Raw genomic sequence first — 23,514 nt, forward strand, 5'->3', positions numbered from 1 at the left:
CTGGCTTTGGTTTCCTTTATTGTTAGGATGCCATTTGTGCAATGACTGAAAGGTTTAATTAAGGACATCTGCGAGTATAGGCACTTTCAGTGGCTGTATTACATATTGCATCTGCATTTTCTGATGAAGTTGTATTTTAATGAAAATTCAGTCGCAGCTAGGGCGTTCATCATTAACCTCTGACCTGCCCCATCTGCCATCGGGCCTGCTCACAGTCTGGCCCCCTTTCGTAGGGGCGTATGTGCCGTACCCCCTCAGCCTGCCCAGCTTCAACGCGCCTCCACCCTCCCTGTCCGACTGGTTTTGAGTCTCTGACACACAGAATGCGCTTCCTGCTTCCTCTAATCTGTTGGATGATTTTTCTGGATACATAATTGTATTGTATAGTTTAGATGTATAGATTGTAGCTGCTAAACTATTTCAGCAGAAATTGTAATGTTAGCAGATGTCTCTAATTGCTTTGAAGCCAAAGCTCTTGTGATTAACTTGACGATTGTCGTAAGATTTGTACTGGAAAGGCTGTGGTCTAAAGCAGCTCCTGGGACACGTCGCCTCAGACTCTGACTGAGCATCCTGGCTCTGCTGCGCTCGCAGATGGAGGCAGGTGTGACCACGCACATCAGCCTGCAGGAGCCTTCGGGGTCCACCGGCCTGCCTACAGAGAGAGACCCTGCAAGGCCGAGGAGCGAGCAGGCAACTCTGATCGACAGTTCCCAGAAGTGCCCTCCCAAGTGGCCCCCAGACACACCAGGGTTTCCCTTCACTCTACCTTCAAGATTCTTACAGGGCTTCCTCTACGTAGTAAAGAAAGGCAGCTTCTTACTTTTTAATTTGCTTTTGGTAAAAACGATGTATATTTCTGATTTGTAAAGACCTCACCAAATCCCTGATTTTGAAACCTATAAAGAACAGCCTGCTTCTGGCATGAGAGTGAGATGCATAGACCAACACACATGGAAGAGGATTGAGAGTCCAGAGTAAGCACATATCTGTGGTCATCTGGCTTCAACAAAGGAACGGAGCTCGTTCGATGGGGAAAGCAGGGTCTCGTCAACAGTGGTTCTGGGACAACTGGATCACCACACGCAGAAGAATCGCACCGCTAGATCACATCATAGATGACGAATCGAAGCCCTCAATGCAAGGGCTAAAGCCACAGAGCTCTCGGGAGAAAAAAACAAAGGGGGTGATGTGCCAGGAACTCCCTTTCACAGACGGATTTTTGGATGTGGTGCCGAAAGCACAGGCAGGAGCGGACCAAAGGGGCAGATTGGACTGTTGCCAACAAAATAGGGCCAGAGCCCACCGAAAGGGGTCACAGTGGGGGGCCATTTATCTGGTGAGGGCTCAAGGTCCTGAATCTGCAAAGAATACCTACAGCTCTACAGCAAGACACACTTCACCAGTGAGGATGTACACGTGGTCGTCAAGCACAGGGAGACGCGCGACATCATTAGGGAAATGCAAACCCAAGCCACAGAGAGAAGCTGCTCTCCCTCCACCAGAACAGCAGAAAGTAAGGGGTGTTGGCAGTGGTGTGGAGAAGTGGGACCCCTCATCTATTGCTGATAGGAGGGGTGTAACCACTGAAAGACTGGCCCTTCCTCAGGAGGGAGAAGCTAGAACTACCACACGGCCTGGCTTGTCCAGTCCCTGTGTGTGCCAGCAGTGGGAGCCACACTGCAGACAGAAACTTGTATTAGGGGGTGGGGGTGGGGGGGTACTTGGGCACACACACACTTTGTATGGCCGCCTCGTATGACACCAGGCTCGTGTCAGTTGGGCTCACAGGACATGGCGTGGGCACACGATGGAGTGCTGCTTAACCACTGTGGGACTGAAGATGCTGTGTGGCCCCACTGTGGGAAGCAGGTGCATGGGTGTCAGTGGCTGTGGGGCAGGGAAGAAGGGAGCCGTTGCTGGGGTGAGGGGCAGACGCTGAGCTTCTGTGAAGGGTGGTGGTTTCAAAGCATGCTGCGCGTGGCCCTGCCACAGAGCTGTGCACGTGAGGGATGCAGGGAAGTTGACCTGGCAGATGTTGTGCTGTAAATATTTTAACCACAGTGAACCCATTTTAAAACCAGGGTTTAAAACTCATGGCATAAACATCAAAACCAAAGTGGAATAACTCATGCCAGTAAATTGCGTGTGTCTTCTCTTTTTGGTAAAATATTGCTTCGCCGGGAAAAAAGACATTCAGAAGTTAGACTAATGTATGCTGCAGAGACTGACTCTTTCTCGGCTTTTCCCCAATGGTAAGTGGTGTTAATAGCTGCTGCTTGTGTTTTCATGAGGGACGCCACGTCTACTTGTTGGCGTGTGGCTTTAACAGGAGCCCTGGTGGCACTGTGGGATGTGTGCTGGGCTGCGCCAGGAAGGTCGGCAGCTCAAACGCACCAGCTGCCCCGAGGGAGGAATGTAGCGGCTGCTCTTGTCACGATGCCATCAGGAAACCTAGTGGAGCAGCTCCTTTTGGTCCTGTAGTGCCGCTGAGTCTAAGCTGACTTGGCAGCCATGGGTTTGGTTTGTTGGGCTCGAATCTTTCACCCTGACCAGGCCGCAGCGGGGGCAGCCTCCTGGCACCTGCCCTTTCCCCTCACACCAAGGGCCCTCCTTTCCTATGCAGGCCTCTGTGGTGCTCAGCGCTGCCCACTGATGTCCCTGCCCTCAAGCCCGCCTCGTCAGATGCCGCCCAGGACTTGCCTGCCCTCCCTGTGCTGGTGCCACGGGCCAGGGGGAGCTCCTGTGTCCTGGCCTGTGAGAGCCCTTGTGGCACAACCTGAGTGTGCCCTGTGGGGTGGGGAATTGTGCCCACCCTGCCAGCCCGGCGGGGGTGAGGGGGTTGTCTCTGACTCTTGGGTGCAGGAACCTGTCCTACGTGCCTGGGCCACCGGTGTTTGTGTCTGCCATGAGCTCACACCCTGGCCTGTCTCTGCCGATTATCTTTTTATTTTGGTATCGGCCGTGTTGGCTGTGAACACACCATACCACGCCACCAGGGATTTCTCAGTGTGAGGACCTGGGGAGTGATACAACACCCCCCACACACACACCCCTCTCACACAGTGCAGCCAGAGCTGTCCCCACACGTGGGCAAGTGTGCATCTTCTCCCTGCTTCCCCTCAGTCCATGGCATGGACCCTGTCTCAGCATTCTGCCCTTTTTCTCCAATGGGGCTTGGCCTGGTAGGTATAACTTCAGAATGGTGTCTCTAGTGACAAAAAGGTGGAAACATAGAACTGCGTGCACCTACGTCGTACACACGCGTTACATATGCTATCTCATGTGTGTGTATGCACAGGCTCTCTTCATTAGAAACAGGAGAAATCTGATCTGAAGTTGTCCTGAAATGGACCCCTTTGAGTTACAAGGAGCCCTGGAGGCACGGTGGCTTAGTGCTCCGCTGCCAACCGCGGGGTCACAGGTGTGCACCCGCCAGCCACTCCGCAGAGCAAGCCAGGCCGTGGAGTCTGCAGCTCGGGGATGGGAGAGGGGCTGCGACTCCACCATACAAACCGTGTACGCGCTCAACAGCAACATGACGTTGGAAGGGAAAGACGTGACATCCTGAGAAGCCCTGGGGGCAGTTGTGCTCCATCCTGCAGGGTCATTGTGGGTCAGAATCCTCCCCACGGTGTCGCATTTGGCTTTGAGGTGTGTGATCCTCCACATTTTAAACCTAGTGGCCCTGCCACATCGCCCGGTCCAGGAGTTTAGCAGAAAATCGTCACAGCAACCAGCTGGGTACTCTGGAATCTGAGTCACAAACCTGTCCATTGGTTTTCATCAGTAGTCAAAAGACTTGTGTTTGTGAAGTTGTGGTTCACGCCGGTGAGTTCCCAGCAAGGCAGGCCCGAGGGGCCCAGCATGCATTCTGGGACTGTGAGAGACCCTGTGCCACACCTCGCTCCCTCCACAGAGGGCAGGTGACAGCCATCTGCAGCCCCTCAGGGTGGCCCCAGAAGGCTGCAGGATCCCTGGAGAGGCTCCAGCCAGCCAAGACCCAGCAGCAGGGACACCTGAGAAGGAAGTGGCCTGGCCGGGTGGCTGGCAGCAGGTTGGGGGTGCCTGGCCGGCCCATGGAGGATGCAATATGTGCAGGGCTGGCACACGCACAGGCAGCGTGGGGGTGACTTGGGTCTTGCCTCGGTCCCGAGCGGAGCTGCCCCCGCTGCTGCTGGGAGCAGGACTCAAGAGGAGACCAGCGCAGGCGTCTGAGATTCCAAACATAGAAAACCCCGAGCCTTATGTATAATTATCCCATTTCACAGTTAATGTAGCGTTACTTCACAAATAAGATTTGATGTTACTTTAAAATACATGTTAATCTGCTCTTCCACAATTCGTTTTGCCACAGCAGGAAAGGGTAGTTGTTAGTTTTTGTGCTAATTTGTTGCCAAACACTTGGCTGTGATAAAAGGGCCGGCTGCCCTTCTCCTCCCTGTGCGACTAAAGCAACGGGACACCGCCTGATGCCCCTCCGGCCCCTCCCCCGTGGTGGCCTGAGTGCGCTGGAATATGAAGAGTGCTTCCCTAACAGGTAGCTCTGCCCCAGCTGGTGGACACTGATGCCATCTGCCGGGCTGCCCCCAGGAGCCGGGCGTGCGCTCACTGCTCACCGGGGACGGCTGCAGTGGCCTCAGAGCTGGCAGGCCGTGTGCCGTGCAGGGCAGGGCAGTCGAGAGGCGCCTTCTCTGCAGACACAGCATCTACACTGAAAGTCTCTGTCGAGGAGGGGCCAGGGCTGGCCTGTGCCACTCTCTCACACTCTGGCCGGAGTGAGGCCCACACCCAGTTTTCCCAAGCGTTGTGGGCAGTTGTGGCGTCAGGGACCCCGCCATCCACTGCAGTTGCCTGGCTGTTCCCTGCCAGCCCTGCCCTGGGGCCAGACCCAAGTGCCATCCCCAGCGCAGAGCCCGCGGACTGAGATGGTGTGGCGTGCGTCTCCTCAGGAGCATGCGCCTGTGAGCTCGCACACATACAAGCACACACACCCCGTGAGCAGCATGTGGGTGTCTCCATAGAGTGCATCTTTGGCGGCCAGGCTGTTCCTGCCTCCTCTCAGCGGCAGGCATGGGCTCCAGGCCTGGCTGAGTGGGCCCCTCAAAGGCATGTTAGTGTCTCGTTTCACCTTTGAACTTGTTTCCCACCTACAAGCAGAGCTGTCTCAGTCCCATCCCCCTCCCTGGGTGCTGTGTGGACCATGGGGCAACGTGTGGGTCTCTGGTGTAGACCTCTCATTTGGCCTCCTGTGGGTCGCACATCAGAGATGAACCAGGAGCTCCAGCAGCAGGCCTGGCATGATGACCCCAAACAAAGCTTACTCCTCTGGACCACCCAGACAGACAGCCACCTCGAGCACTGTAAGCGCTGGGCAACGGTCAGCTGTGGGCAGCAGCAGGCTGGTCCCAGTGCCAGCAGTCCTCGTGGTTTTCACTGAACCAGACCTGCCAGGGTCGAGCCACAGCAAGAGTGTAACCCGGGAAACCAGTGGGCCTCGAGAGGGGTCTTGGAGAAACAGCTTGCTGCTGGCAAGTGGAGTACTTGGTGCACGTTCGTCTCTAGCTGTTTGGAGCTGAATGGATGGGAGAGATTCCTTTCTCCAGGAATGACCTTGAGAAGTGACCTCCTGAATGGCGAGGGACAGGGCTGCAGAAGGACACCAACTTTTCACAGACTGCCAGGCCACGGTGTGATCTGTGTCCCCAGGAAGCCATAGAGCATGTATGTCCGTGGGGCTGCAGGCTGGGCTCTGTGGAGGAGAGGAGCAGCGGAGGCTGGCTCACTTGGGGCTCCTGCTGGGCCTGCCATGCACAGGGGGCACGGGCAGGAAGGCGCTCTGTGGAGGGCGGGGTTTCACTTGTTCTCTGGGCGCTTCGGGCTCCTGAGCACACAGGGTTTGATGACTGTCCATCTTCCAGGGGTAGGAGGAGGGGTGTCTTGGGTGAGAGGTAGTCCTGGTGTGCACGAACTGCATCTCCCACGTCTGCACTCTGTCCCTGTTCACCCCAAGCATCTCCTTTGATTGCAGGAAGCCTGTGCTGTGCCCTGCGCTCCACCGACAGCGGGGAGACCCCTGCCCCCTCTAGAAGGCAAACCCGCCGACCGGCCTTCGAGCAGAAGCAGAGATCCTCCCCGGGAAGAAGAGAAGGAGAAGAAGAAGAAAAAGCACAAAAAACGGTCTCGGACGCGATCCCGCTCCCCCAAGTATCACTCCTCATCCAAGTCCCGGTCCCGGTCGCACTCAAAGGCCAAGCACACCCTCCCCAGCGCCTACCGGACAGTGCGGCGCTCCAGGTAGGGGCTGCGGGGTGGGTGTCCAAGAGGCACAGGTGCTGTGTGCCTAGGTGGCCCTTCTCAACCTCTGGCGCCCAGGAGCAGACCTGTGTACACTGGCCTGGGCAGGGCTGAGCATCCCATGCCGGTGGGTGAGCACTTATCTCCACTTAGGCGGGGTTTGGAAGGCTTGGAGCAGCAGGCTCCCTTCCCCTGCCTGCACAATATCCTGCGCGCACCCGACTTGTCATCCCTGCCACCACCACCACCACCACCACCCCCGACCTCTACAGAAGCCCCCACAAGCCGCCACTGTCAGCCAGCCTGTGAGCAAGCATGTCACCACTCCAGCAACGGAAGTAACCAGTGTGCAGGGGCTGTGCGCGGTCGAGGAGTGCCGTGCTTGCTGAGAGGCGCTGGCTAGAGGGAGATGGAGAGATGCCGGTGGCTATTCTCAGAGCCCTCGTCCTGCCTTCTGATTTCTTCTGTGCCGCTGGGACGTCCCTCATCTCTGCAATAGAGTGCTTGCTTGTTTTGTCGGGATGTGGCTTTTGTCCTCTAATTAGTTCAGTTCTTTCCAGTTGGAAAATGCAGTGGTCCCTAAAAAATTCCAAAACCTTTTTGTTTTTAAACAATTGTACACACATGCCTCGTTGAATATATCCTCAAAGCAAGAGGCTTGCCTTAACTCTACCCACATCAGACCCCAAAGGCCTGACTCGTCTTGACACAACTTGGCGATGACAGTGACCTTGGATGTGCTTGGGGACTGAGAGAGCTGCATTTGGCTAATTCTTTGAACGATCATGCCCTCTCCACCAACCATCTCGCTCCCCTACCCCTGACCCCCCTTCCCAACTGACACTTCAGCACAAAAGCCTTTTTGTTTTATGTTGAGCACTCTTAATGCCATGCTTTCTATTTTTGGAAGTTCCCCAGAATTTTTATGTATGTCTCAAAACTTTTAAAGGTTTCTTATTTGAAAATGAGTTTTTAGGCCACTTTATAGCTGGAAATAAATGACAAGGACACACCAGCCAGCCAGCCAGCCAGGGAGCTCTGTCAGGTCCAGGAAGACCCCACCACCACCCTCCACTACCCTGTGGCAGACTCACACAGCAGACTCAGGCTTGCTCCTCAACCCCACCCTCTAAGCTTCACTGCTGGGTGTCCAGCCTTCAAATGGCCGGCTCTCAGGACAGGGCTGTGGACCACCGTGCACAGTCTCCAACCCCAGGGGCAAACAGTTCATGTTTGTTGAGTTTTCGTGTGTGTTGATTGTTCGTCTATGATAGGGTAGATCACCTGTGAGTGATGTGGTGTTAGCGGAGGCAGGGGTGTATGTGTTTTGTTTCGTGTTGAGGTAAATCGGGCTGTTTGAGCAGACTTGATGCTGGTGAGCGGAGCTCCTCTCCTCGGTCTGCTGTTTCCACTGGAGTGAGAAAGAAACTCAGAAGTCTCCAGTGACACGAGACTGCCAATTTTAACCTCAGTTGGACGTAAACTTAGAACAGTCTACAGTGGGAACAAGTTGGTCATTTTCATAGCTTTGTGATCTCTGGCTGGGGTCCGAGCTGCAGGTGCCAGAAGATGTGGAGTTGGTTAAACCAACTGACGGGCAAGTTAAATCTGTGTCATTTGTTTGTGTGACTGGATTACAAGTAGGAGACCCTGGTGGCTGCGCAGGGCATGGTGCTGCCTAGGGAGTGAGCTAAAGAGAGGGGTCTCTCCTCGTCACAGACCCCTGTCCGCGTTTCCAAGTCTCTCAAGGGCGAGTCCCAGCTGAGGCTCATCCTCCTGCAGCTGCCAAGGTAGGTAAGCTGTTCATTATGGCAGCTTGTCGTTGTAGACCCACTGAGGGGAGCCAGCTTTAGCCCTCTCGCCGGAGAAGGCACTGCTGTCAGGTTGGGGGCGTCCTGTGTCAGCTAGTGGCTGGCCCCGTTTCCCAGTCCACACTCCTAGCACTGACCAGTGACAGGGCTCTCACTGCCATCCAGTCAGTGCCAGCTCACAGCCACCCTGTGCTGTGGGACAGAGTGGGACTGCAGTGGTCATCCAAGGCTGTAACTCCTTAGGAGAGTCCCCCAGGAGTGACGCGGGTGGAGCTGCTGAACTTGTGAATCATGGCCCACCAACAGGGCTCCGTGGGATATACAGGACTTGTTCCATTTTAGCCAAAATATTTAGATTGCTAACAACTTTGTCCCGACCTCTTCTGTACCTGTCTGTCCCTTCAGATAGAGGAACCAGGTGCAGATGTAATGTCGACCTAGGACCTGAGGTGCTGACCGTTTTAAATGACCACTGCCAGCTCCAGTAAAATGCCACCACCACCCCCCTTTTATTCTAATCGTGGTAGGAGACTGCAAATGACATTTTTTCTTTCACAGTGCTAAATTGCTAAAATCCTAAGTCTAGACTAGAAAGCCGTTTTATATCTTCACGAGTTTATGTTTACACACAGCGTTTCCATTAGTAACTACAATTCCATCTCTCAGACACTGATAGGAAGATCTCTGAGTGTCGGACTCTTCTCTCCTGTGCTGTACTTCACCTGTATTTTTGCATGCCGTGGGATTCTCTACCTCAGTGGAATGAGTTGCTTTTAGAAGTACTCCTGCTGTTGACGTGCTGCCTGACGTTCACATTATGTCCGTGGTTAGCTGCGTCCCGCAGGGCTCAGCGCCCAGGGCTCGCCAAGGGAGTGTCCATGGGGAGGAGGTCGAGGAGATGTACAGTGACCTACTATAGACACGTCCCTGTCAGTGTCGGTGGCTGCTGCAGGGCCTTGTTCTGCCCCGTGCCGTGGTGGCCATGCCAGAAGCCTGGTTACCAGAGAGACAGCACCAGGACCTCTTATTTCAAGTAGCCGCTGGTGGTGGCCAGCCTGGGTGACTGGCTCCATGTGAAATATCCCTGAAAGCTTCCTGCTGCCTGGCTGGGGCCCAGACAGCCCCCAGCACACACCCGGGGAAGGAAGCCTGGTGAAGGACAAGGCGCCCGCCAACTGCCTTTGTCATCCTTGGCCGCACCCTAGGAGAGGTCCTAAAGATCAACCCAGAATGGCCCGCGGCTGCGAGGCAGGTCAGAGCTGTCTGCTGGCCCACCATCGGCCTCAGCCGGGCACTCACGAGTCCGGCCCGGCCGGGGTACCTCTGTTTCCCAGGAAGGACACAAGCCCACCCAAGGCCCCAGCAGGGGTGGTGGCATGTTCTGAGTGTTGTGTGTTGAGGGTGTCTTACTGCAGTCAAAATCAGGGTTTTCAGGTGGAATCGAACGGCTTGTTTGTATGGTTTTCACGTGGGTTGTCATGGAAGCAGAAAGGCAAGAGATGCGGGCTGGATTGGGTTTGTCCCCATCCCTTTCTGCTGATGGGCTACAGAACCAACACCCACCCCCAAGGGCCCGCGGGGAGAGCCTGGCCCCATGTGGGCACCTGCTTGCGGGGCGCAGCATCAGGCCCAGAGCACCCCCATAGGCGGAGTTTCACCCATGAAATCTAGTCACTTTGCCGGCCACTGCCCTCAAGTCCACTGGCACTCATAGTTGCCCTGTAGGACAGAGCAACCCCGGGGGGGATTTCAAGGGGATCCGTCTCTGCAGGAGCTGCCTGCCTCACATTTCTCCCATGAAGCAGCTGGTGGATTTGAACGGCTATCCTTGTGATTAGCAGCCAAGCACTTAACCCCTGCATCACCCGGCTCCTCTTGTTGGCAGCCGGGTGGCGTAACTCCCCACATGACTGGCATGCAGAGAGACCTGGGGAGTGCAGGGTTGGTGCCACTCTACCTAGAGGGAAGGGAGCAGCAGAAGTGGCCAGCTGACCTTCTGGCTCCACTGGCCCTCCTGAACCAGATGTCACTCCCTGCCAGCCTGACACCCAACAGAAATGTCAGAAAGCTTGGCCACAGTGGACAGAGGTTTGTGGGGGTGGGCTGGGGGAAGCATCAGGTCTGAGCTGGCCCTGGCGCTGCACAAAGCCCATCAGTGTCCCAAGTGGGCTCCTGGTGTGGAAAACAGCCACCCTGGTGCGGTAGAGACAGATCGGGGGGTGTCCAACCCCCACCCAGGGCACCCCTGCAGAACTCAGCCCTGCACACCGTGCTGCACCCACAGACCTGGCCTGACCCCTGTCCTCTGTGCAGGTCACGTTCCAGGTCCCCGCGGAGAAGAGTGCGCTCCCCAGAGCGGCGCCGGGAGGAGAGGAGCGTCCCCACTGCCTACCGTGTGAGCAACAGCCCCGGGGTCAGCCGGAAGCGGACACGCTCCAGGTGGGCTAGAGTGCACAGTGGCAGAAGGTGCCAGCTTCGGGGTCTGTGCTGGAAGGCAGGCGGGGCTCAGTGGGGCACACAGGCCTGCCTCAGGGTGCTGTGCTGCGCAGAAATCAGAGCATCATTGAGGCCAGTTGGGGCTGGGGGGGCGGGGGAGCTGGTGCTCACATCCTGTCTGTGTCGCCATGTTGGTCAGTCTCACGGTGTCTCAGACTTGTGGCCTCGCTGCTGCACACATCCTACACAGGACGCAACCTGCAACCTTGCGCTTCTTTCTCCCTGAACACTGGCGTCTTTGCACTCCGCACAGGCACTGTGGCAGGGCTCACCTTTGGGGCACAGCAGCCTTGAGTCTCATGGTGCTGACATAACCACGGAGGCTCAGAATCCCCATGGAGGTGCCCATGGTGTTCCCCCATTCCAGGGCAAGTGTCTAGCCTTGCCCCCTGCTGCCCATTTATCAGGCGGCAGCTCCTCCTCAGAGTACACCTGCAGGACCCAGTTACCCAGGACCCTCCATGGGCAGTAAATGGGATCTGTGCCTCCTGATACAAATGCCATCTGGCCCTGTGAGGCCCGCTGGTGCCCACCAGGGTGTCACCGTCCACTCACTCACTCACTCACTCTGCGCAAGAAGTTCTAGCCGAGTAATCCCGTCTCCCACCCGCTTGGTGTGATTGGAGTTGTGGGTCCTGGTCTGGTCTCACCAGGTACAAATGTAAGGCAGAAATCAGATCCTCCTCAGACCTCCGTCCTGGAGCACGCAGGCAGGCATGGCCCACAGTTGAAAGGCATCCTGGACCCTGGATAATCTTTTCAGTCGCCGAGTAGCCGTGTATAAAGGAGAGGCTGATTGAATGGGGCCAGTGAGCGCTCTGACAGCCAGGCTTGGGCCCCAAACCTGTGCGGCCTTTCTGACATGGCCCTGGGCTTTAAATGTCACTCTCCTGAGAGGTGGGGTGGCTCCCAGAGCTGTCAGCTCAGAGGCACAGCGGACCCAGAATCACCAGCGGAGGTCTCAGCGCCCCTTCACAGTCCTGCCGCAGCACTCCGCCCAGGTCACAGAGGATGAGACCTGCCCAGTGGGGGAGTCACCACGTGCCCAGATCCGCCCTGACTTCCCGGGGAAGTTTAGCACACGGGGACTTTTGAAGCCAGCCGCACGAGCTCCCTGTGCACAGGAAGAACCTGTACCAGGCGGCGCTGCAGGCACGGGTGCTGGTCTGTGCCAAGCCCTGGACGAGTACATCGCAGGCTTGGCGACACGTCTCCTGAACACACATGGACCCATGGTTAGCTGCAGGCTCACCGCTGCCCTCACAGGCCACCTTGCACCAAGTCCATGGCTCAGCCAGGCTGTGAGGCCGGACTCAAAAGGCGAAAGGACAGGAGGGAAACTGCCCCAGTGCACAGTCTTGTCTGACAAGAAGCAGGAAGTACACACACTGCCAGCTGGGAGAACGGGGCTGCCCAGGGAAGTCACAGTCCCCATGAACCAGCGGGTCCATTCTGACTCACAGTGAGCCTGCAGGACAGGGAATGCCCCACGGGGTTCCCAGGGTCTCCAGTCTTTACAACGGCTTCCTCTCTCTCCTGCAGGGAGAACTATCCAGATTCTCTGACGATTCGCTCGGCACACAGGTTGAATCAGTATAGTGAGAGACAACCCCGACACATGCCTCTCTGAGTTTAAACCAGGCTGTACGCCTCGTTTGCACAGCTGCCTCTAGATCCACGTGCAGTCTCAGTCCTCTCACAGCTGTCCATAGTTTGTTATGATCCACACAGATGCCTTGGCATAGTCAGTCCATGAAACACAAGTCAACATCACTCTGGTACTCTTGCTCTCCGGCAAGATCTAACTGAGATCCATGAGATCCTTGTTCCCATCCTCTTCTGAATCCAGCCTGAACCTCTGGCAGCTCCCTGTCAATGTCCCGTTGCAACCATTGCGGCTGGGTGGTCTTCGGCATAATTCTGCTAGTCGGTGACCTGGCTGACGGGGTTCCATCGTGTGACCGTTGTGCTGCGCCACCTGTCTTAGGAGTGGGCACAGACGTGGGTCTCCTCCCACCAGTGTCGGTCGTCTCCCGCGTTTCCTGGCCTCCACGAGGGAGAGCTGCCAGTGCTCCATCAGCTTGTCGAAACATTTCAGTTGGTAGTCCGCCCATTCCGGGAGCCTTGTATTTATGTGGCTGATGCTTTCAGTACAGCTTGAACTTGTGCATCAGCACCATTGGTTCTTGCCCTGTGCTGCTTCTAGACGTGGGTGACTGGTCACCGGGGGATCTGTGCATCCTCTCCATCGTCTTTAGGTGCTTCCTGCAGTGTCCACGATTTCGCCCATAGAATCTTGTCCCTATTGCACCTCAAGGCTTGAATTTCTTCCTCAATTCTTTCAGTTTAAAATAATGCTGACTGTGTTCTTCCTCTTTATTCCTTTCTCCCAAGGTTAGTCTCATTAGGATGCCTTAAAAAAAAAAAGGCCCAGTCAGAACAGTGGCATCCAGAACAGTGGCATCTATCTGAGGGCATCTGCCAGCCTGTTCAGGGCAGAGGGGTCCCACGGGATCATCTTGGTAGATTCTCGAAGGACACATGACAGTCACGGTGTCTTAGAAAATGGAAAGCTACATTGAATAGCAAACGGTCGGGAAAATTGCAGTGAGGATTTCCCCCCCTGTTCCTGGGAACAGCACTCCCGCTTATTCTTCCTGGGTCCAGGGCCCGTCCTGGGGGAATGTCTTTGGGAGACCTCCCCCATCCACCTGCAGCCCTGAGCCTGCCCCTTCAGACCTCTGCTGGTTCCTTCAAGTGGAGAACATTGAAAAGGAACATGAATGGGGGTGAGGGGTGTCAAACAGCTGTGTTGCCTAGAATTCCTGTGGACGGGGTTAGAGGGGGAAGCCGCCCTTAGCTGCATGTAAACCCAGACAGAGGACGTGCTGAGGAGTTACAGCGCCACCCTTTTGTCTCATAGGCATTTCTGTGATGTCGTGGCAATGCTGACTGGCGTGCCCACGTGTCTCCCGGGAGGAAGGGAAAGTCACTGAGGTGTCGTGAGCCGCTCACGGGCCGACTCCTTCTTCCCAGCACCCTTGCATCAGCCCTTGCGTCATGAACGTGTTTCTCCCCAGGAGCCCCCACGAGAAGAAGAAGAAGAGGCGGTCACGGTCTCGGACCAAGTCCAAGGCCAGGTCTCAGTCGGTGTCCCCGAGTAAGCAGTCGGCACACAGGGCGGCCGCCCACTCGGCCAGCATCTCTCCTGTGGAGAGCCGGGGCTCCAGCCAGGAGCGCTCCAGGTAAAAAACGCACACGCGCACACACCCCTACCTGACAGAGGAGTCCTCCTTCACCAACACCAGTGCCCGGCACCATGCCAGTGTGTCCACCTACCCTCAGAGCTGTGCCCAGCACTTGGGCTGCTGTCACGGCCTGGTGACGCAGGGTCTCCGCTTTCTCACTCGCTGTCACATAGGAGTGATTATGTAGCTGGTGGGCCTGGACAGGTCAGCATCATTCACCTTAGCCAGGGACTTTCAGGGGGAGAGGGGGCACCTCTGGGTGTACCCTTTGGGAGTAAAGTTTGTTTGTTCTTCACACTGTGAACCTGCTCCTTTGATGAGAGCGGGGGGCATGTGCCCGGAGTTGAAGTAGCCCACACCACTTCCTGTAAGGGCCGTAGAGACCCCACTTGACCCAAAGGCACCAAGCCCACTGCTGTTGTCTTTCTGACTCACGGTGACCCTGCAGGACAGAATGGAGCCACTTACCATATATACTTGTGTATACATGGAGTTTTTCAGCACATTTTTAATGCTGTTCTTGTGGTAAAATTGGGTGCCTTGACTGATAATGCAGTCAGCTTATACTCGAGTGTATGCGGTAGCTCTCTGAGTCTGTGACACCAGACTGCCTCATCTCTCTCCCGAGAGGCAGCTGGTGGGTTTGAACAGATGGCCTGGCCTTTCAGCTAGCAGCTAGCACTTAACCCACTGAGCACCACCAGGTGTGACCTTGTTACAGCGTGAAGAGGCATGGGGCTCTGGCCACAGGGGAGTGTGTAGGGACCTGTGGTCTGCCCTCCTCACCCAGCGGGGGCCGCGCAATGGGCAGCTCTGGGGTGGGTCGGAGCAGGCTGTCCCACCCAGGGAGGCTTGCAGCGGGGGACTTGTGCCTGATGGCACCCCTTTCCTCTGTGTCACCTGGAGTGTAAGAGTGGAACGGTGACGGTGATGTTTCTGGCCTGGGAGGTGGGGTAGGTCTGCTCCCCCTGGGAGTTTGCACCAGTCAGTGCTCAGTGCTTTCCTGACCCTGACCCTTCGTGTCTGCTTCAGGGGGGTTTCTCAGGAGAAGGACGGGCAGATCTCGTCAGCGATCGTGTCCTCCGTGCAAAGCAAAATAACTCAGGTGAGACCGGCCACTGCGCTCCTCCCTGCCTCGCACCTGGGGCTGGGGTCGGGGTGGGGGTGGAGGTCCCAGGTTCACACACACCATGGCCAGAATGTGGGCTGGGTCCACCCTCTAGCCCTCCCTGCTGGATCAGAGGGTGCTCACATCAGCCCCCTGGCCTTTCACCGTGACAGGACCTTATGGCCAAAGTGAGAGCAATGCTTGCAGCGTCCAAAAACCTGCAGACCAGCGCCTCCTGAGCCTGAGCCCATGGCTGCCCACCCTCCCACCACCACCACCACTGCCGGGGTCAGCACAGACCAGGCCACGTTCAAGGCATGTGAGGTGACAGAATCGGAAGAGCCGGAAGCTCATTGGCTCCGGTTTGGGGCAGAAACTGTCCGGCGCCCCCTCGCTCCCTTGGACACATGGTGGTTTTGTAAATTACTTTTTGATGCCATTTGCAGTTTAAGATTCTGACCAGCAGTCTCCCCCGTCCCTGTATATTTGTAAATATGCCATGTTTCTGTGAAAATGTATCAAATAAAACCAGAGGAAGACACCTTTTTCTAGACACCCCTAGGCGTTCCTCCTGCCTGGCTGTGTGACTTTGTCGCTACCTGGTTGCCACTTGTTTTCTGCGTCACCCCGTATCCCAAGAGGTGTCATGAGGTAGCAGCAGGTTTGCTGCTCCGGCTGTGGGAGGAGCCCTCCTAGGCCCTCATGCTCTGGTGCTCCGGCACCTTCTGGGAAACACCAGGTGAGAGCCTGCCGTCCTCACTGATCACCCCTCCGGGGCCAGCATGGCCACCGTCCAGTTCTGCGAGTGAGCCGGGACTATGGGACCTCACCACGGACGCCCAGCACAGAGGACCTCAGAGGAAACTGCCCCAAGTGGTCGGACCCCGTAGCTAGTGGTGGGTGGGTTGGGTTACACGATATCTCTGCTCACGTGCACAGAACACACCCACCCTCCCATGCCCCCTCACAAAGGCCCACACTGCTCCACACCCACCTGTGTATACACACACACACACCTTTACACACCCACCCACGTAGACACACTTCCCTTACAGGCACACACTGTACCACAGCCACCTCCCTTATAAACATCCACATATCACACTGTACACACGTGTAGACACACACACATATGTACACGCACACACACACCTCACTCTCATAACCCCCCACACTGCAACCATCAGCTACAGAGCAAGTCTGGGAGCAGACACCGTGGGCCGTGGACACAGCTTTAGTTTTGACAATGAGCAATGGCCCTCCAGAAGGGCCCACAGCCTCGGGCGCAGTGCATTTGCAGGCGGGCGCTTTGCCAAGTCTGAGGCACAGAGCCCTCTCGCTGCAGTTTCATCTGCCTAATGCGTGGAGCAGTGGAGTAGCAACGGCCGAAAACGTGGCCTAGTGACCTGTCTGCCACCTGCTTTCCTTGCTCTTGGCTTTCTTGTTGGACGGTCAGCACTGTCTACATAGGAAGGGAGCTAGTAAAATGCCTGTCCCATTGTTTTGACTGCTTTTTGTTTGATGTGCAAAAACCAACTTTGGGGCTGGGTACTGCATGCAGAGAGGTCTCTGCAAGCCAGGACTAATTTTCTCCTATTGCTCCCTTGGCCACCCTTAGCTTTAGGTTTCTGCACGCAGTGCCTTGGCTTGGCTGTGTCATTCCCACTGTAAAGGGACCCGGGCTTTAGCCAGAGATGAGAGCCTTGATGGGGCGGGCCCATAATTAGGGAGCAGACGCCCACGGGCTGGTCGCCGTCCTCTTCCCTGGTGGGGTGACTGACTGAGGCTGGGGTTCAGAGGATGTGCTAGGCAGTTGGTGCAGTTCCCGGGAACGGTGATGGTGCGGTGGATGGGTGTGGGGTGCCCTGCAGGATTTGGGGTGTGGCACATGCAAAGGAGATGAATTGTTACGTGGACCATGATTAGTTACGTGGACCGTGCCCAGAGGACGTCCCACAGGCAGGGCTGGGACCTCCAGGAGACAGCTGTCCCGGCCCAGCCTGCGCCCTCACAAATGGAAGGTCCGTGGCATCAGTTCCATCGGCGCCGTTTTCCCACCCAGCTGTGCTCACTCGGTGTCTCTCGGGCCTCCTGTCATGCTCACAGTCTTTCAGGCGTCTCCCTCTGCTCCTGCACGTTTGGCACAGAGCAAGTGCACCCAGAGTGACTTAACTTCTCTCAGCACTGGGAGGCCAGGCAGGCACGCAGCCGGCCTGACAGTGACAGTGGCTACGTTTCCGCTGTCAGGAACCGAGCCCCCACTGTCTCTGAGCCGCCTGCTGTAAGCATCCCCGTGGAAAATGGGGGAAGCCCACAGTCTCACCTTGACCAGCCAAGCCGTCCTCCCTGTCCCTTGGCCATGCTGTCTGGAATTGTGGGCTGTGGGCCTGGAGGGGAAGCCTGCAGACAGTGCAAAGACTTGGTGCCATGGCACGCAGGCCTCCCTGGGGGGCTCGGCCCACGTTGCTCTTCAGGCTTAGTGCCTGGAGCCACACGGCCACGGAGTCTGTGTCACATGCACTCGTCACCACTGTCAGTCATGGCGTGCAGGCAGTGGACCTCAGAGGTACCGTGGACATGGTGCCAAACCATCCCGATAAAGCCACTGTCCCGGCAATGCGTCCTGCCCGCAGAACGGAGTCATGGTCATGCTAGACTCGGGTCTGTGCAACAATGTGACGGGAAGGTGTGGCATTCTGAACATGACCAACCTGGGACACCGCACACAAGGACAGCATGTGCTCGTGGGCGCTTAGCACCAGAGGACTTGATGGATGCGGGGTGGACACACCGTCGGTCTCAGGACCACAGGGTCTGCAAGCAGCAGCTGGGAGCCTTCTGCCTTCCCGAGGCCTGTGAGCCGGCGCCCAGTGGTGGGTACAGGAGACGTCAGCACGCCTTACTTGTCACCCACCAATGGAGAGAGCCTCTTGTCCGCCCGCCTGCTCACCTTCCAGAGTGTTTTCTCAGGATGACTCGCAGTTATTTTATCGCAGCCTCTCTAAGGCTCTTAAAGTGTGCTAATAAAAAATGTTCTTTAAAAAAATAAACTTGCTCTCCAAAGCATAGTGCTTCCCAACTGTCACGTTTCCCGGTGCTCCTGCGGTGACATCTAGCTGGTGCGTTGCTGGGATGTGCACGGGCCTTGTCCCTCCCTCCACAAGACCTGCGTCTGAATCGTTAAACTTCCCATGACCTAATGCAAGCTGAGCGGGCCAGCTGCTCTGCCAGATTCCCGGAACAAGTGGGTGGGGCAACTATGGCAGGAGCCAGAGAAGGGAGCTGCTGGCAGGGGAGGAAGGGGGCCTGGGGCTTGGGGTGCCCGTGCTGCAGGGAAAGGCCTGCAGGCAAACCTCGGGCCACTCCCCAAGGGCGCTCTTCCCCAGGTGTGTGCATGTGTTTCCAATAACTGGCATGTTCACATGGTCCAGTTGTCGTTTCTTAACGCACCCTCCCAAGTTATGAGCAAGTAAGAAAACTGGGTCTCCCCGACACACACCAGCAGCAGACCTGTGCCCTGGCCTTTCCGGTGACTGACAAGTGGGAGAAAGACGAGGCTGTCTGCTCCCACAAAAAACCTATGGACCAGCTCTGTCCTATGGACCAGCTCTGTCCTGCAGGGCTGCTTTGAGTCCAGACGGACCTGCAGCCAGGACAGTGGGTTCACTATATGCCTGGGAGCTCTCCCCAAACCGACACAAGAAGTTTTCTTGGTCGTTTGCAGTTTGTGATGAAGATTTATTTTAAACTCATGTCAGGAGTTGAAGACCTAGCTCCTGCTATCTGTTAGCATGGCCTTTGTGGAAGCAGGGTCGGTGCTGAGGTCACAGGCGAGCCCAGATAGAGGGGAGCCAACATGGGGAGGCAGAGGATGGAGGGACGCAGCCACAGCCCACGGACACCTGGACCACCAGAGACTGAAAGACAAGGAAGGGCCTCCAGGAGGCTACCCTGACCCCAGAGCAACCAGGGTGGGTGTCTGTTTTAAACCACCTGCGCCTGCTGCATCGGAATCCTGTGAACACCCCACACTGTACGCGTGTTATAATCAGTAAGTCGAAGCTGATAAGTTGGTGTGAACTAAAATCTGCACAGTTCCAGGAGCCCCGGTGGCACAGTGTGTTAAACGTTCGGCCGAGGGCCTCATCAGCCTCTCCAAGACGAGAGTGAGGCAGTCTGCATCCCTAGAGACGTACTGCCTGGGACACCCAATGGATGGGGCACTTCCACTCGGGCCGACGGGGCCACATGCGGCAGACCTGACTAGCTGGCAGTGGGTTAGGTGGGGACAGCTGTGAGTCATTTGGACATGATATCACAGGGGGGCCCAGGTAGAGGGGAGCTAGCATGGCGAGGCAGAGGGTGTATACATGTATACCAGCCACATGTGTAATACCCCTTTGGTTATTTCCCCTGATGACCGTGAAGACCAGACTCCTGCCACACGGGCCTCCGGTGGGACAGGCAGAGGGGAGGCGGAGCACATGGTTCCGGGCGAGCTCCTGGGCCTTGGTGGGCAGGCGGGTGGTGGGCTTTGTTCCTGCTCCACACCCTTGCTTCGTTCATCTGCATCGGCCTTGGCAGTGGCTCCCATAGATGTTAATACCGTGTCTGCACTATGGCCAATCACACAGCATCTTGCTCCTCAGAAAGAAATGAGGGCGGTGACTCACACCTGTATGTAATTCAGAGCCCTCAGCCTCTAGCCCACGCCCCCTCCTGTTCCAGGGCCCTGCCCAGCGAGGCCAGCCCCGTTCCCTGCTCTTGGGATGCATCTTCAGTTTCTCATTTTCTCATGACCCATCATTGATTAGCCAGTCCTCCCAATGGGCATTGAGTTATTTCCAATCTTGATATAACAAATCGCACGGTACTCTGTCTCACTTCTACACAAACAGCATTAGCAAAAAGCAGGGCTGGGCAAACTTTCCCAGTACAGAGCCTGATAGTAAATATTTTAGGATTTGCTAACCCTGGTTTCCTAGCAACCACCTGACTCTGCCACTGGAGCATGAACGGCCAGAGAAAACAGTCCTGGCTGGGCTCCAATGAAACTTTTATTTATGGGCACTGGGCTTTGCGTTTCATGTCAGTCCTCCGTGCCACAAAGCATCCTTCATTCGACTTGTGTCACAAAATAGTCTTCATTTGACTTTCTTTCAATCCATTAAAAATGTAAAGCCAGGCGGCAGATCAGAGCTGGCACCAGAGGAAGGGGTTTGCTGCCCCCTGGGTAGCATCTTATGAAAGAGCTTCTCCAACAGCCTTCCCACACCATTGCCTTAGGAGTGAGGGTCAGCATCTCTTCCTGGCCAAGAGACATCTGTACCCAGAATAGTCTGCACAACCTGGGGGAAAGAGGACTGTTGGAAGGCTTGCACTTCCAGCCTTAAAACTAACTACAGAGCTACAGGAATCAAGACAGTGTGGCACCAACATCGGAATAGGCACCGATCAGTGGAATAGAATTGGGAACCTAGATTTTCAAAGAAGACCCAATGGCAATTCACTGAGGACAAGAATCGTGTTGGTAGAACCACAGGACGATGGCCCTTACCCCAGAGCTCCTTTCATGCACCCAAAGACGTCATAAAGGACGTGTGAAGATGGCCCACAGGGCGCATGAAAGAAAGAGGGTTTGAATCTGGAGTGTATGAGGGGTGAAGTTCCTGGGGTAGGGGGTGGGAGAATGTCATGATCTTTCAATGTCATATTTTGAAGCCTCACATGAAGAGCTCTTACAGCTCAGTCACACACACACACACACACAAAGCCAAACCCATTGCCACGGGGTCAGTGCTGCCTCACAGCGCCTCCACAGGGCAGGGTAGAACTGTCCCTGTGATTTCCTGTGGAGGAAAGCCCCGAGCACAAAGAGACAAGTAGCCCAGGTTTAAATGGGGCAAAGGAGACGAACCTGTATGTCCCCAAAGAAGGCGATGCACGGACACAGCCATTCTGGGGCCCCTCGCTAGCTCTCCACAGAACTGGTGCCCCCCAGCCCAGCTCAGAGGGGGAGAGTTTGCCTCTGCTGGGCTCAGACCCCAGGGACGGGGACTTCCAGTTAGCCCCAGGTCACTCAGTCCCTGGCTAAGGGCAAACCAGCCCTTGGGTGTCCCCAGTGAAGACTGGCCACTCCAGGAGGAAGTCAGGGTGCTATTACCACAAGGAGATGCAATGACACTGTGTCTTGGACACAGAAACCACTGGCCCTGCTGTGGGATCTCCCCCCTGTAGGGGCCCATCATTGCAGTTCCCAGTCAGACTGAAAGGTCATGGATGCTGGCCTCTCTCAGCCAAGGCACTGTCACCACCATGCCTCCAGGGGTCCTTGGGCAACTCTTTCCTCATTGGAAATGGGCCAGCTTAGCTGTTAGGTCCGTGGCCCCAGGAAGACCCCAGGGACGTGGGAGATGTGGAAGCCCCAGCCCTCGTGCAGGTGTGCGTGCAGGTACGCTCTCCTGTGCCGGAGAAGGCCCGTCTCCCGCCCCTCGCTTATGGGAGCCCAAGTGTCCCCTGGTTGTGGCCACATCACTCCATCCCTGCTTCGTCCTCCTCTGTCAAAGCTCTGCCGTGTGTCCCGGGTAAGGGCCACGTCCCTGGATGTACGACCCTCGAACACCTGCAGGCCGAGTGGGGAGGCCGCCGCTGCAGGAAAGCCAGTGAGCTTGTCTGTCCACTCCCCCAGGGTGGTCTGTCCACACCGTGGCCTGTGCAATGGGCGACGGAAACTTCCAAAACCGGGCCCTTTGGCAACCTGGGGAACGGGGCTGGGATTGAGCAGAAAACACTGCAAAGAACGTGTGGACAGCCAGAGCGCTTGCGCGGGGAAAGGGCGCCCAGGTGGCTCCCTAGCTTGGGCGCAGGGTTCCCTCAGACCCCAGCTGGTAAGGAACACAGTGTGTGCCTGTGCATACCAAAAGGTCCCACCCTCGGATCCCAGGGGTCTTGTGGGCTGTGGAAGCCAACCCCACAGCCGATAGAGCAGTCCCCGACTCCACTGCCATCAAGTCACAGCGACACTCTAGGACAGAGTCGAACGGCCATCTTTGGATTGCCAAGGCTGTAATGTTTTACAGAGGTCAAAGGCCTCATCGTTCTCCCTCAGGGTGGCTGGAGGTTTCAAACTGACCTCGCTGTGGGCAGCTCATAGGCCACTACACCACCAGGGCCCCCTGGCCGGTCCCCCAGAGGGGACACGGGCAAGTGGAGAGCCCGGCCTAGTGCACAGTTGTTTTGTCCGCTATTTTAGGGAACAAAGCATCACTGCCAGGCCTAGAATGTGATCACGTCCAGAAAGGTACAGCTCGCCCACGGGTGCCGCTGCTCGTCTGTTGTTTGGCTACAGGCAGGGTCAGCTCCAGGCTTAATGGTTCCACCAGTCTCTAGCGCAGCAGTCAGCCTGCTTTTAGTTTATGACTCTCAGATTTATTCCCCCATTTTCCTGCACAGTCCCCAGGTCCTTCTGTGGCTGTGATCAGAGCCAACAGGAGCCTCAAGCTGGCTGAGGTTTCTGGGGCATGGTCCCTCGCCCTGTCACAGCAGGCTCGGAGCCCATATGTGATCACTCTGTCTTATTAAGAGCTCGTTCAACCTGCTGGAGACGAGCTTGCAGATGGTATGGCAGCATGTCCATCTCCTTAGCACCATTTGGGGTTTGTTCCCTCCTAGGCGATGAAAAATGGTATGGGCTTGGGTTTGATGCCACATAGAACCCTGCTTGTATTCCCTGGCTGGTGCCAACGCTAATATACTCAGTGGCTGACTGGAAGGTTGGAGGCCCGTCTATACCTGCAGGTGCCTCACAAGAAAGGACTAATGCTCTGCTTATGAAAATGGTACAGGGCAAAATTACACAGAAAAGCTGTGGGGGTGCCTCAATGGTATCTGGTCTAACCAGAAATTAGGAGGAGCATTGCAGAGAGGTAGAGGGCCTTTCTGACTCCCGAGGTCCTAGGCTGGGTGTCGCAGCACACTTTGAACAGAGCACCCCACAGTAGTGGCAGGCAGTGATGCAGGAGTTGGTGGGGAATGGGACCATGAGGGGTGGGAGGCTTGCAGGCAACATGGCAGTCAGGACTAGCAGCACCCCAGCTGCCTGGGCACAGCCACAAAGCCCAGCAAGAGCTGGTGCCAGTGCAGGCTACAAGGTCACCACGAGGGTCAGCCCTTTCTCTGGGCTTTCACAGCCCCACACAAGTACACACACATGCAGGCTCGCACACAGAAACACAGGCACATTCACAAACACATAAACACACACGCACACAGAAGAATATGTCACACGTGCACACAGAAGGACACGTGTGCAAGTTCACACACGTGCACACAGAAACACACATGGCCTAGGGCAGCTAGTCCATCCTTTTAATGCAAGTTTTGCAAAGCCCAGCCCAGAGAGCTACTCTAACAGTCAGTACCTAAAAGAACCTAAACTCACTGCCACTGAGTCAATGCCAACTCATTGTGACCCTATAGGACAGGGTCGAACTGCCCTTGTGCGTTTCTGAGACTGTTTAGAGGAGTAGAAAACCCCATCATTCTCCCACAGAAC

General features: G+C 56.2%; 1 protein-coding gene across 1 annotated transcript in view; it reads left to right on the plus strand.

Annotated features, from left to right (window-relative positions):
• The window catches only part of LOC101647961 (splicing factor SWAP), a 51,858-nt gene extending 36,345 nt beyond the window's left edge, over positions 1–15,513 (plus strand). Inside the window, exons 14-18 of the mRNA XM_045296735.1 lie at positions 6,032–6,297; positions 10,422–10,547; positions 13,685–13,849; positions 14,885–14,957; positions 15,134–15,513. Coding sequence (XP_045152670.1) covers positions 6,032–6,297; positions 10,422–10,547; positions 13,685–13,849; positions 14,885–14,957; positions 15,134–15,199 — 696 coding nt within the window. The 3' untranslated portion in view covers positions 15,200–15,513. The remainder of the gene's footprint in view (positions 1–6,031; positions 6,298–10,421; positions 10,548–13,684; positions 13,850–14,884; positions 14,958–15,133) is intronic.
• Positions 15,514–23,514: the final 8,001 nt, after the last annotated feature.

Source organism: Echinops telfairi, unplaced genomic scaffold (assembly GCF_000313985.2).
Source record: "Echinops telfairi isolate 266 unplaced genomic scaffold, ASM31398v2 ScPeMD7_7412;HRSCAF=8450, whole genome shotgun sequence".
NCBI lineage: Eukaryota > Metazoa > Chordata > Mammalia > Afrosoricida > Tenrecidae > Echinops > Echinops telfairi.